This window comes from Salmo salar, chromosome 03 (genome assembly GCF_965601325.2).
Source record: "Salmo salar chromosome 03, fSalSal1, whole genome shotgun sequence".
Classification (NCBI taxonomy): domain Eukaryota; kingdom Metazoa; phylum Chordata; class Actinopteri; order Salmoniformes; family Salmonidae; genus Salmo; species Salmo salar.
The window spans coordinates 73187367-73202237 of record NC_138293.1 but is presented as its reverse complement, the minus strand read 5'-3'; the positions used below and the strand labels follow the sequence as shown (position 1 = coordinate 73202237).

Sequence of the window (14871 nt, the reverse complement as noted above, 5' to 3'; positions counted from 1 at the left end):
ATAAAGTACAGACATTGAACTGGCTTTAATTCCACTGCCAACTTTCAATTAGCACCAACCCTCTGTACACAACTGGACATGCCACCCCTGGGCGGAGGCTGTGTAAATCACTGAGCTGGCCATCCATAGGTGGAGGCAGGGGCCTGCTGCTGGCGGGCCAGGCTGGCTCAACGCCCGCTGTCCAACCCTCCTGGCTGCGGCAGGTGAAAGAGGTCTGCTGTGTGCAGAGCTGACAGCCCCTCGCAATGCATAGAAACACTTGCTTCATTACCAAACACCCCCCCAGTGAAACAGGGAGAGGTAGAGAAAGAGAGTTGCTGTACTAAACATGACTTTGAGAAGAGGACAGAAAACACTGTGTGCATCACTCATCTGCTCATGAGTCAACCAACACTGATGACGTCACAGGGAGCCGTGCAAGCCTCACACAAACTATACTGTATTACCATTTTTTTTTAAACGACCTTATTTATTTGCACAAAGAAAATCAAGAGCTGATTATTTTTTCCATGTTGTGGACTGAAAAGTACCTCCCACAGAGAGAGAACAACCTTATTTCACAAACAAGACAATTAAAATACTTATTTAGTACAGAAATAGACATTGGACAATTACATCTCATATTTTCTTACTACCTAGCGCCTCTCATGATATATTCAAAATGGAAATATGAAGCCTGGTATGGATCTTTTCATTTCTACTCAGACATGTTTCAGCTTTGATGATTAACAGATTATCTGCTATAGCTATAAAGGACTTGTATCTATTTTTATTTAACTAGGCAAGTCAGTTAAGAACAAATTCTTGTTTACAATGACGGCCTAGGAACAGTGGGTTAACTTCCTTGTTCAGGGGCAGAACAACAGATTTTTACCAGCTCGGGGGTTTGCTCTAGCAACCTTTCGGTTACTGGCCCAACGCTCTAACCACTAGGCTACCTGCCACCCCTGCAAGTTATCAGGGAGTGAATACATCCATGAAATGAATCCTAGCACTGCTGCAAAAGCACCACTATAAAGCAAAGAGAGGGATTCATTAATGTAAGAACAGGTCATCTTGATTTATGATGTGTGAATTTGGAGCTGAGAGTCTGAGAGACCAAGGGGGTGGGTGGCAAACACAGCACCCTGTGTTATAGGTTGAGACACCGGGATCCCCCTCGGCTGGCTCCCCATCCTGTCTCCAACTCCCCCAGCCTGTTAGTTCATAGAGGAGGCTCTGGCCGCGCATCTGCAGCTTTGTCCTGATGAACCGTGTAAATCCACCTTGATTACTACATGGGATCACCACGCTGGCTTTGGCGGTGCTGAAAAGCCGTCTTTGACGTGTGCTAAATATCTTGGTAGCCGCAGTGGATGCCCACCGTCTCTCTGTGCTGTTGTTCACGCTCCATTTCTGTGACATGGTGGATTGATGAACTGCTGAATCATCAATCAAAAGCCAAAGTATTTATTTTTCATATGCTAAAGGGGCTGCTATCTGAGAGCTGACCACTGCCTTCGGGCTGCATCACAGCCCAGTGCACTTGCTGTGTAACTGGCTTGTTAGAACCATCAGTCCTCCTCCGTCTCAGCTGAGGACACTGTTACCCTGGATGACAGATGAGTTTATGCTCACCTCCTGAGCTCAATGAAACCTTAAGCCCTCCACCATCCATGACGCTCTGATGTAATATGTTAGTTGACATGTGAGGTACTGAGTTTGCTTTGGATTATAAGTAGGCCTACAATACTGTATTATAATTTTTCCAGGCCCATATCTTGGTCAAGGTTGCCAAATCTGAGCATCAGTTTGTTTATTTTATTGATCATTTCTGAAAATAATGACACAATTGCCTTTCATAGTTTCTTAACGATTTCATTTTACAGGTCCAAACTAACTGTGTAAAAGTACTATATTTGTTTTGAAACCCAAATAGACATTATGTTAAGTAATTTGTTTGAATAGCTAGCGAGGGCAGTTCGGAGATTGAAATAGCCCAGTGTTTATATTCTGGTTAATTACTCTGTTTGGATAAAATGCTATTGTCTATAAAAACTTTATGGGATGAAAAGAAATGAACACACACAACCGTGTGATGCCTCGACTCCACAACCTGTGGGAAAACAAGGCTAGCTGTTAATTAAAGAGCCGGTTAAAGGGGAAGTTCAACCATCTGGCCTTATTTTCACTCTTTCTGTGCTTGTAGTTGATATTTTGTTTCTTTACAGTGAAAATTGATTGTCACATTTTGCTGAGTCATGACTTGGCATTGACTATAATGCAAAATGCAAATATGTCTAACGCATATTAGAAAACACTCTAAAACACTCCAAACCAACTCATATTACATCAGAATCCCATTTGGAATGATGTATCTGCACCAAAAACATTCCACTGTGCCATAAATCCATGTTTGAATGATGCTGTTTATAACAAAAACAACAAAAATATGCAAATATTGATTTATGGGGCAGTGGGAAACAAATAGCAAGAATTGAGTGTAGAGACATGATTCAGAATGGGATTGTGATGTAATAGGAGTTGGTGTGGAGTGTTTTAGAGCGTTTTCTAACATGCTTTAGACACATTTTGATGTAGACAATGGCAAGTGATGACTCGGGCAAAATGTGTCTACCAATTTTCTCTGTAATTAAACAAATTATATATATTTTTTAACGGTTCTGTGCCTTCAAAGAACAGTATTTTCCATGCATGGTAATGTATAATGACTACATATCTGGATATTTATGATAATAGATGTCCCGCCCTGACCGTAGAGAGCCTTTTTATTTCTCTATTTGGTTAGGTCAGAGTGTGATTTGGATGGGCATTCTAGATTATGTATATCTAAGTTTGTTTTCTATGTTGGCCTGATATGGTTCCCAATCAGAGGCAGCTGTCTTTCGTTGTCTCTGATTGGGGATCATATTTAGGCAGCCTTTTCCCACTGGGTTTTTGTGGGATCTTGTTTTTGTATAGTTGCCTTGTGCACTGCATTACTGCACGTTTGTTATTTTCTTTGTTTTGGTTGTAAGGTTCACTATTAAAGAGCATGTGGAACTCTATGCACACTGCGCCTTGGTCTCCTTCATACGACGAACGTGACAATAGATTCACGGAAATAGGATTGACATCTGTATACTACATAAAACCTGTAGTTGTGAAGATCTGATCTAGACAAATGATTGGTGTTGTAAACTCTAACGGCTTTGCTTGAGCAGTAGAGTGGCCTTGTTTGACGTGAAAGAACACCGTCTACGATAAGGCTTAACATTGTGAGGAAAGATCTCACCTTGCTCTAGTGAAACCTAGCAATTTGTTGCGATAAAGCACATAGTAAGTGTGATTATTGTGATTGTGGGCTCTTGGATCGCAGGAGGAACATGGAAAAAGCGCTAAACAAACTACCAAATTGCACACCACCAGAGTGCCAGAGTAAACAAAATAGCATCCATTTCATGTCTGTGTTTACTCAGCGGCAATGTGGCCTCAATTAGCCTGGAGTGTGAAAATGGGATTGCGCAAAATAAACCGTGTGAAAGGTGCTGTGTCGGAAGCGCGCCACGTGAAATGGACTGTTTGCTGAGACAATTTCATTTTATTGAAACCACACACTGTTTCCATCAGTTATGACAACTATCTGTGCCCCCCACCATCGCCTCCAGTGTAGACTACACAATTTTCCCCCCCACCGGTTGAGTGGGAATGTCAAGAGATTGTATTGTCTGTAGGTTGTGAGGTGCTCTGACTTAGACCACTTCTGTGTTGAGCATACTGATCATTCTTGCTGTGGGTCCTATTCAAGCAAACACAGTAAACAGTCATCAGTAAAAAAACAAAACACTGATCTAGTACTATCAGAATGCACATTTTGATTCATGTCCTACATGAATAATACAGTTTACTCTGAAACAACAAGAAAATGCTTAAACTTTCTCATTGTACAGAGAATAACACCGTTTTTTCTTGTCTTATGCTTTCAGTTACTCTTTGTTTTCAACAGTCAACTGAGGTAAAAGTGTAACTAATAATGCAGTAACTGGAAAACCTATGTCCATTATATTCATAACAAATCTCAATAATTGATACAGTTGAAGTCGGAAGTTTACATACACTTAGGTTGGAGTCATTAAAACGTGTTTTTCAACCACTCCACACATTTCTTGTTAACAAACTATAATTTTGGCAAGTTGGTTAGGACATCTACTTTGTGCATGACACAAGTAATTTTTCAAACAATTGTTTACAGACAGATTATTTCACTTATAATTCACTGTATCACAATTCCAGTGGGTCAGAAGTTTACATACACTAAGTTGACTGTGCCTTTAAACAGCTTGGAAAATTCCCGAAAATTATGTCATGGCTTTAGAAGCTTCTGATAGGCTAATTGACATAATTTGAGTCAAATGGAGGTGTACCTATGTATGTATTTGAAGGCCTACCTTCAAACTCAGTGCCTCTTTGCTTGACATCATGGGAAAATCAAAAGAAATCAGCCAAGACCTCAGAAAAAAATTGTAGACCTCCACAAGTCTGGTTCATCCTTGGGAGCAATTTCCAAACGCCTGAAGGTACCACGTTCATCTGTACAAACAATAGTACGCAAGTATAAACACCACGGGACCACGCAGCCGTCATACCGCTCAGGAAGGAGATGTGTTCTGTCTCCTAGAGATGAACGTACTTTGGTGCGAAAAGTGCAAATCAATCCCAGAACAACAGCAAAGGACCTTATGAAGATGCTGGAGGAAACAGGTACAAAAGTATCTATATCCACAGTAAAACGAGTCCTATATCGACATAACCTGAAAGGCCGCTCAGCACGGAAGAAGCCACTGCTCCAAAACCACCATAAAAAAGCCAGACTACGGTTTGCAACTGCACATGGGGACAAAGATCGTACCTTTTGGAGAAATGTCCTCTGGTCTGATGAAACAAAAATAGAACTGTTTGGCCATGATGACCATCATTATGTTTGGAGGAAAAGGGGGGAGAAGCCGAAGAACACCATCCCAACCGTGAAGCACCGCCCGAACAAGGAGAGGGACCGACTTCGGGAGAAGTCGTGACACTTGGTCACAAATGGGTCTTCCAAATGGACAATGACCCCAATCATACTTTCAAAGTTGTGGCAAAATGGCTTAAGGACAACAAAGTCAAGGTATTGGAGTGGCCATCACAAAGCCCTGACCTCAATTCTATAGAACATTTGTGGGCAAAACTGAAAAAGCTTGTGCGAGCAAGGAGGCCTACAAACCTGACTCAGTTACACCAGCTCTGTCAGGAGGAATGGGCCAAAATTCACCCAACTTATTGTGGGAAACCTGTGGAAGGCTACCTGAAACGTTTGACTCAAGTTAAACAATTGAAAGGCAATGCTACCAAATACTAATTGAGTGTATGTAAACTTCTGATCCACTGGGAATGCGATGAAAGAAATAAAAGCTGATATAAATCATTCTCTCTACTATTATTCTGACATTTCACATTCTTAAAATGAAGTGGTGATCCTAACTGACCTAACAGGGAATTTTTACTAGGATTAAATGTCAGGAATTGTGAAAAATTTTGTTTAAATGTATTTGGCTAAGGTGTATGTAAACTTCCGACTTCAACTGTAGGAGAAAGTAATCATTTAATACAACCACAATAATTGCAAAGTTGAAATGACACTGGAAAGTCTAGGTCCATTCTTAAGCACTCTTAGTGTGTTTTTAATGGTTTAACTAAGCTGGCCTTCTCTTGGTGCCTATATTTAAGGGCCCCTGAGTGGCGCAGCGGTCTAAGGCACTGCATCTCAGTGCTAGAGGTGTCATTACAGACCCTGGTTCAATTCCAAGCTGTATCATAACTGGCCGTGATTGGGAGTCCTATAGGGTGGCGCACAATTGGCCCAGCGTCGTTAGGGTTTGACCAGGGTAGGCCGTCATTGTAAATAAGATTTTGTTCTTTACTGACTTGCCTAGTTAAATAAAGGTTAAATAAAAATTAAAAATAAGGTGCCTGCCAAGAGAGTGGTCTGGTTTGCCTCACTAAATGAGAAACCAGCAGGAAAGGGTACAACGACCTATGCAGAACCTAAAGGTATTCATTTTGAATGCATATCCTTAAGCAAAAGTTGTTATGCCTTTGTACCTTTCAAGGACCAGACCCTGAAAATGATAATTATGTTGGCTGTTTTACTAGCTGAGGAAATTGACTTTGGTTTAGCCTACCTGAATAAAAACTCTTCAATTAAGCAGGCGTCTGTCTAAAGTATTCTGTCTTTTCAAGGTGAATATATAACTATCACAATTTTCCTGTGATAAAACAGTAGGAAGGGATTAGAAGAAACAAAAACAACTCACCATGAAATGAGGGCTGGCAATAAGTCCATAATGTAATGAGAACCATATTGAAATGTCACTTTGTTGGCTCTAATGCAGCTGTATTCTCCAATGAATTTCATCGCATAGATTAAAGTATTCCATAGATGTTACCACGTATCTAGACCATTGAATGTTGTAATCATTGTAATATATTGCTTGTAGATTACTATGAATCTATTCATCAGTATTTACCTATTATCGCTGCAGCATTTCAACACCGTTATTCAGATACATGGGGATTTGTCACAACAAGTGAAATCTTGTCAATGCCTTATTGTCAATGCCCAAGAATGCCTGAATAGTCAGATCAATTGTTGTTTCAAAAAATAAAAATAAACGTGACCTTTTCCAGACTTTTCACCATAATTTGACCATAAACTAAATGAGTCGTGCGCAGAAGTGCTTGTGTGAATTAGCTCATTGAAAATGAAACGGAGATGCATTTATCTAAGTGAATGCTTTATGGCTGATGTAGCAGCCAGTCAGTTCTTCCATGAAATTATTTTCAAGGAATGATTCTCCAAGCATTTGAGGGTAGACAGGTTTGCAAATGGTGATACTTTCCATGGCTGCTGCTTAGTGAGAGTTGTTTATTTGGGAGTTATTTTGGCCAAGGTTTATTGAGAGGTTCCCTGTGACATGGTTGCACACTGAAATATTGTCCCTGCCAACAAAGAGAATACTCTTCATTAGAAAAATAAACAGTTGTTTGTTCAGTCATGTTCTTTATAAGATCTCTCCCTATGTTTTACTTACTCACAACAATTCCAAATATTTGAAGCATTTGATGTTGGTATTATTGAGTAGAGTGTATGTGTCATGAGTGTCATTTAAGGATGCTATTATATTGAGTATTTAACATGTTTTTCCTCATGACAAACACTATCTCTATATCCTGTTGTTTTATAACCTAGTAAGCCTTTTTTTTAATCATCAGCAGTATTTGTACAGGGTAGCCAGTAGGCTAACCTCTCAAATGAATAGAAGCTGTTGGCCTATTGATAGAAATACTAGTGGCTATGGCCTCTCACATTCAGTTCTAATTGTTGTTCAGCCTTCTAGCTAATATCCCCCCTCTGTTATCAATGGAAAATTAGCAGAAGTAGTCAGATATTCCGACAGAGGGCGATCAGAATCCAAATTGACGGACCCCTCCTCTCCCTAACCCATCCCCGCCTCTTGATTGAGGGAGGTGTCGGGGATCTCCTACAACAAACCCACATTCAGATGGATATATTAATTACATCACAACCCGTGGAGGATATATCAGAGGGAGCAGGTTACTCTCTCAGCGTCCTGCAAAAGAAAACGAAACACCATGCCGATCCTCAGAGGGGAGGACTTGAAACTGGAATCACGCGTCAAAGCGCACAAGAATGAGAACCGCTGATGCCACTGATGCTGTCAGAGAGCCATTTCATATAATATATTGAATTCGTGCGTAAAAGGAAAACATTGCCTATATCTAGATTTGTTTTACGAAAGAGACTATTCATCTTTATCATCTTCAATCAATTATCGTTTGCTATGGAGTAAGCAGTCTGAATTTTAAGGACACCAACACTCAAGAAGTGAAGTTTGGCTGGATGTAACTCAAGCCGGCGCGCACTCCGCAAGAACCGGGCACAACTGTACGCAGCAGAGTAGCCTAGGCCTACCTGTTTAGCTGTATCCTATAATACTGTCTTATTGTGCGTAACGGACATGGATCAATCACAGCATTTTGTAGCAATGTACTTGCTGATGTTGTCCCTCGGACTTATAATAGAAGAAGGGCTATGCCAGCATTATTACCTCCTCCGTCCTATCCCGAGTGACAGTTTGCCACTTGTGGAATTAAAAGAGGACCCAGATCCTGTCTTTGACCCAAAAGAGAGGGACCTCAATGAAACCGAACTGAAAAGTGTATTGGGGGACTTTGATAGTCGCTTGATGTCTATTACACCACCACAGGATAAATACACTGGCAACGATGAGCTTGACGATTTGGACATTCAACAGAAGCCCAGTGGAGTGATGCCGAATGAAATCAAAGCAATGGATTTTGACGTACAGTTTGGCAAGAAACACAAACCCAGTAAAAAACTTAAACGGAGGCTGCAGCAGTGGCTGTGGTCATTCTCGTTCTGCCCCGTCATTTATACATGGAACGACCTTGGCAACAGATTTTGGCCACGTTATGTGAGAGTGGGAAACTGTCAAAGCAAAAGATCATGTTCGGTTCCAGAGGGGATGGTCTGCAAACCAGCAAACTCGACCCATTTTACGATATTGAGATGGCGATGTATACAGAAGAAAGGGGCCCTCAAATGTACTTGGATACCAGTTCAATACCCCATGATAACCGAATGCAAATGCGCCTGCTCGAACTGAAATGACTGTTTTCAAGTATAAATTATGATGACTTTGTAATTTTGTATGCACTACCGAGTGTAGGAATGTATTGTATGTATATGAGGTGCCATTCAATTATATAGGTTATTGTAAAAAGTCAGTATTACGTGTAACCAGAGTCTACCGTATTTGTGGAAAGTATTGGTTATATTTGTTATATTTATATTGAAGATCAATGGCGCATAGGTGCCGTTTTATAAACATGTTGTTTTCCATTATGGAAACGAATCTATCGACCTCAGATTTCATGTGGATTATGTTATCTTGCAGCTAATATAGAGCTGAATATCGGTAGCCTATTTCAACGATTTATCATGTAAATTAAGAGAACTGCTATTTATTCTTTATATTCATATAATAAAATGTCACTGAAATAATGAAATCTCTATTTTGTCTTAAAAAAAAATATCTCCCCTATACCTGTCAACTCAACACACTGTGAACCCTTTGATGGAGTAATGACACCTGTCACAATTAGGGTTTACAGTGTGCGCACTCACTCACTCTGAACCAAGCTCTCAGGAGTCTCGCGTAGTTTGCGCAAGTAAGCAGTCTGGTTCAAGCGACTCTCAGTAAAGCAGCGTGCACCGGTCATACATGGGTAACCTATGGGCGGCTCTCAGTAGATTACTTACTTACACAGTTATACACTTTCATAGAGCTGGGGCCAAGACTTACTTGTTAATTATATTTGTTAAAACTTGGGGTTCCCAGGAGTGGATACGGGTTGAGGATTGCCCGAGTCATAATTGTTAAGCGTTTGTATTCACGCACACTATTGGATAAATGGAGGGAGTTTTGTGCTTTTTCTACAATCTTACTTTTTTGCTTCATAGCAACTGAAACTAAAATATTGATGAGAACAAGATGCTTGGTGACCTTGGACAATATATCAGTCTCAAATTGAGTAGATATTTTCCCACATTTGTTTTATCAACCAGTGACCAGTCCTACAATTACCCTATTATAGTAAAACCATCTGTCCTCCATCAAACAGTTATCAGCTTACGAACCTATTAGAAATGTAGGTGCTGATAAAGTAACAGTGATTTATTGATCCATAGTTTCAGCAGCTGTTGACAGTTCTCAGAGAGTCATCTCCAACACCCACCTCCTCATTAGGAACACAGCAGGAGTGAGCTCTAGAATGGAGCTGGAATTCCAGAGTGAGCAGAGGCCAATATTCCACCTGAAGTTGAACAAATAGAAGTTATTTCTATGTCTATGTTTTTGTAGAATTTAAACAGCATGCAAGGATTAATAATATTTGGCTGCTTTCATTTTGTTCCTTATCAAGTTTACTAATTCAGGTGAAAAAAGTTTCAGCTTCTAGGAGACAAAATCAGCCCACCATTTTTGCATCAGTTCAGGATAAACACAGTAGTCCATCCTCTATGCTTGTTATATGAGAAATTGCATACAAACACACACCAGGTTGACCCATTGTCTCAAGTCAGATAGTGTGTCGACTGTAGTTTATTTGCATTTCATTTGTAATTAATTTGTGGCGCAACACATTATAATGATGTCACCTGATGACCAGGATATTATGTTTCTAAATGTACTCCTCAGATTCAAGGGGCGCGTTCCTCTGCCCAGGCTTTGCCGACATATGGAGAAGGGTGCAACTGCTCAACTGCAGCCCGCAGGAACCCCTATTTATACTATACTTCTACTGGTACATTTTTAATCTATGATTCCAGTACATATGCGGGAGGCAAGGACGTTCCAGTACAGTAGATGGCGGTAATGCAACCGCCGATAAACCTCAGAGAAGAAGAAGAGGCCAAATGGGACAATGGCGAGGGCAGGTGTTCAGCAGGCGGTAGCGAATGACACTGTGTGCCATCTTAGCCAGCTAGTCCTAAGGAGTACTCCAGTACACAGCAGGCGGAAGGCGGGCTAGCTAAGCATACTGTGTCGCAAGCACACGGTGTCGCCCCCACCTGCTGTGTACCGGAGTAGCTAGCGGTAGGCGGATACAATACCGGTAGACAGTATCCTTTTCCCCCATCTGTCGGGCACAGTTTTCTCCAGTACACAGCAGGTGGGAGACAGGGGCAACACAGTGTGCTAACTAACTAGCAAACTAGCACACAGTGTCACTAACTAGCAGACAGTGTTTCTAACAAGCAAGCTGGGGGGCGACAGGAACGACCCGAATTGCGGGCTGCAGTTGCACACTATTGGACGCATGCCAGATCTTACAATGCCTGGGTAGGTATTTTAGGTATCAGCGATCGCAGTCCGAGGTTCTGAAATTGCTAATTCTATGCGGCTGCTTATCGATAGGCTATCAGATTATGTAATGTTAGTGCTTGTAGTAGCCTATAGCTTTGCTTTAATGAATACATGTTTTATTTGGTCATTTTCTCATGATAAGCCTAACGTTTGTTCCACGAATCTATAGGTCTACAGTGTTGCAATGCTGCTATTTAGAATGCTGGCTGGCGGCAATAATGTATTTACTTGTTCAGTAATTAAAGTGGGAAATTCTAACACTGCAGATTGTAAAATACATTTCCGATGCAACAGCATATATAGAAATGTCCTGTAGGCAATAGCCTACCTTAGCCGTCCTTGCGCTCTCTCACAGCTTGGATAGAAAGTTTGTGCTGCATAAAACCAGTCTATTATTGGAAAATAATAATACAATCAATCCACCATCAAAACAATAGCTTATTAGGGATTGTTTCATTATGCAGACAATGCAGTCTAGCCTACTAACCTATTCATAGCAATATACAGTATTTAGCTGGTAGCCTATTTATATTACACATTGGAACTCAGACTCCACACTGTCAGGGCTATCCATCTCATCACTCATAGGCTTACCAGTGTTCACAGAAGGGGGGTCGCTATCATGAGGCCGCTTGGTCTCTGGCAGTCATCAGCTTGGTTTTCTAGAGAGGAGGAGGAGGGACGGCACTCTCACTAGAGGAACTGTCACTATTCTCGAGGGGAGGAAGAAGAGGAGGAGCCAGGCCTCTTTCATTGCTGGGCCGGGCAGTGAGGTCTCTGTCGGGACTGGAAGGCTGCTTGTGCTAGCTGCTGCCATGGTGTTTCGTCAGTGGAGGATGAGGTGGTTGCTTTGCTGATGTGGTTATCATGGGTAATTTGGCACGAGCTTGATCAGATAAAGATTTTTTGCATCTTTTTTTGTGCACCACTTGGTCTAGCCTTATGTTTATCCATCTTGATCAACGCACTCACTCTCCATCCGAGTCTGATCTGATTCACCTACAGTTTAAACTTGATTGCCAAGTAGGTGAGGAGGAAGGCGGGCTGCCGCCGGCGCCGCTAAGAAATAAGCTAATTAGATGCACAACAACTATATTGTCTGTCTGCCTCACCTACTACCATGTAGATTGGACAACACAAACACTTCACTTGCTACATTCGGGAAATTAAAAAAGAGAGTTACTGTCAAAATTATTTATAAAAAAATGTTTTAAAATGTACACATAGGTGCGCATGGGTCCCCATAGCTCGTCGCCCCCTCCCCCTTTTCGGGGCAGCGGTGGTTTCCGCTACACCAGTGCATATGTTATAGCAATCTGGTGCCCAATGGCACAGTCGATGACGTGGCTTGCAACCATTGGTTGATGTGTGCAAAGTTTGCGCAGGGGAACGCTGCCATAATATTTTACCTAATTTCTGCTGGTCACTGAGGTTTACTTATGAGTGAATAGAATCCATAATGTGGATATGCAGTAGCTTACATTTTTAGTCAAGGGTTCTCATATCTACACAATCTGGGCTGAATCAACATGGAGATAGAGCTCCAGATGCAGGAACATGCACAGTATATCATCAATGAACAATGAAGAATTTGACTGACACTGACCCAATTGACTTTCCCATGGAACTTAATCTCATGTGGTTATAATGCCTATGACTGTCAAGCCTCAGTTTACAAGCTATGTAAAGTGACCACCTATTTCAGGTTTTGTGTGTCATTTTGAGGTATTTAAGTAGACGGCAGGATTACAGTGTCTACTCAGTAACAGATGGCCTGGAAAAGTTGTTAAATATGAATAAATTAATTTTACTTTTACTCAGAAAGTAGATATCAAATATACTTATTTGTTCTATTATATTCCAACACCTTATAATTAATATTTATTTAATATTTATAGGGTCAGTGTAAGACATTGTCGAGCAATGTACACAGCGACAGAACAAAGCAAACGAATCAAGTCTAGATAGCCTTTGCAGTCTTTCTATTTTGCTACACATTTACAGATGTAGGATCTTAATTTGAGCCAGTCTCCTACAGTAAGAAAATAATCCTGCAGCAACAGGAAATGTGAATTATTATGTGGATTATAATTAAATAATATTTTTGTAGGGGTTGATACATTTTTTGTTATAGCAAATTAAGTCTGACATTTCTAGGTGGAAATTACAAACTTTAGAAGCCTTTTTTAAAACTAAAATACACTACAAGTTTGTATTTCCTGCCTTGCAGGAAAATTCTCATTGACAAAAGAGTGATCAAATGAAGATCCTACATCTGTAATGAAGTGTAAAATATATCAATTTTTTTTACATATTTTTCTCCCAAAATATTTCCTCATTGTGTAAGATAGACCATTTCCTTTTAAAATGTAATTTCACTTTGATTCACTTGACCAACCACGTCATCACTTTGAGGTAAGATTTTTATATTCAACTGCATATCTTTTTCTTTCCTCTGGTTGTGTCTTAGAGCTGTAGGAAAGTGCTGACGCTGGTCAGAAGATTTGTGTGTGGAGTAATAAGTGTTGACAGAGTGCTTGGTGCCTGCTAATACCAGCTGCAGACTGGAGGATGCAGGGCAGCTAAAGCCCCCTGTCACTGTGAGCTGGCTTTTAGTGCTTCCTCCCTTAACACAGCATGCTGTGCCTCAAAAGACCCAGGCTCCATGGCCAGAGATCTCTGAAGTCTGAGATATACAACAATGTAATGCTTTTAGCCACCAGCAATCCATAAACTTAATGATATTTTTAGCTATGGGTTCTTTTTATTGCTTTTCTTTCTTTTTCTTTTCTTAATCAACTTCTTTGTTGTTGTTGCAAGGCTCGTGCAGACACATTTGAGCCAAAACGTGTGGCTGATTAAATTCCCCTGAAGGTTTCAGATAGTTGCCTAATCAAAGCAGCGTCTCCTAGATAAGTATGCCAACCATAATACAATTATTATTAACAGACTAAACTCGTTTATGCCTGATGTATAGGAAAACTGGATTGATAATTCATTGAGTGGCTCACTAATTGAGAAAAGATTACGCTAACTTCTAGCTGTATCATTAAAATGAAGGTTGGCTGGTCCATAAATTATTATAATTTTGACATCAACATTTCTTATCTTTTTGATAGGTGTATAAGAGCAATAAGGTGAATTATGCTTTTGTTTTATTACTTTTCCCATAGGAGGACTATGATCTCAGTCAAATCATTTCCTTTTCCAACATGGGATGACATACATTCTTGGTTCAAATTTAAATGATCACTAACTCACAACAAATATATTTAATAATTGCCACAAAGTTCAAAGCTTTGTTGATCTACATTTTGACCTTTTTTGAGGACATAAAAGGAGTTGTATTGCTTTGATTTATATGCATGGGCAGCATATCATTCTCCTGTAATGAAAAATTCCAAGCCAAGATTCACTTTAGATACAATACTATTACTACTATCAGATGAATGATGGAAGTTAGAGATCAGTTGTAAAGACTCAAATGCTGGCAAAGCCTGTGTTCCTTGACATCTTTCAGAACTCTTTGGAAGAAGGTGTTGGGGCTGGCATCAGAGATCATCAAAGGGTTTACACATCTCTGAAATGCTTTGGCCTTGATTAAAAATTACACCCGTTTATTCAACCGTCCATCACCTTCAAAGTAGCAGAGAGAGCTTTTTGAAATAGGATACCTGAAACATATGTTTCAGCTTATAAGAATGAAAGGCATCCATGTACATTTATTTAAACCTGTGGTCGCAAGGTGATATGGTGGCAACTACTTTCTTTTGTCATCCATTTGGCCTTAAGTAATATATCATAACTATGGAATTCATGTACAAAATGAATAATTCAGAACTTGTCATAGTTGTAAATGTATTATAGTCAGCCTATGGCTTGG

The 14871-nt window shown here is 40.3% G+C and overlaps 1 protein-coding gene across 1 annotated transcript; it reads left to right on the top strand.

The window, feature by feature from the left end:
• Positions 1–7567: 7567 nt before the first annotated feature.
• On the top strand, positions 7568–9123 carry LOC106580481 (noggin-3). Its single transcript, XM_014161594.3, has one exon. The coding sequence runs from the start codon at positions 8058–8060 to the stop codon at positions 8724–8726; it is 669 nt and encodes a 222-aa protein (XP_014017069.1). The 5' UTR covers positions 7568–8057; the 3' UTR covers positions 8727–9123.
• Positions 9124–14871: the final 5748 nt, after the last annotated feature.

Coding starts and splice junctions, on each gene's coding strand:
- LOC106580481 (XM_014161594.3), top strand. CDS start 8,058: ATGGATCAATCACAGCATTTTGTAGCAATGTACTTGCTGATGTTGTCC.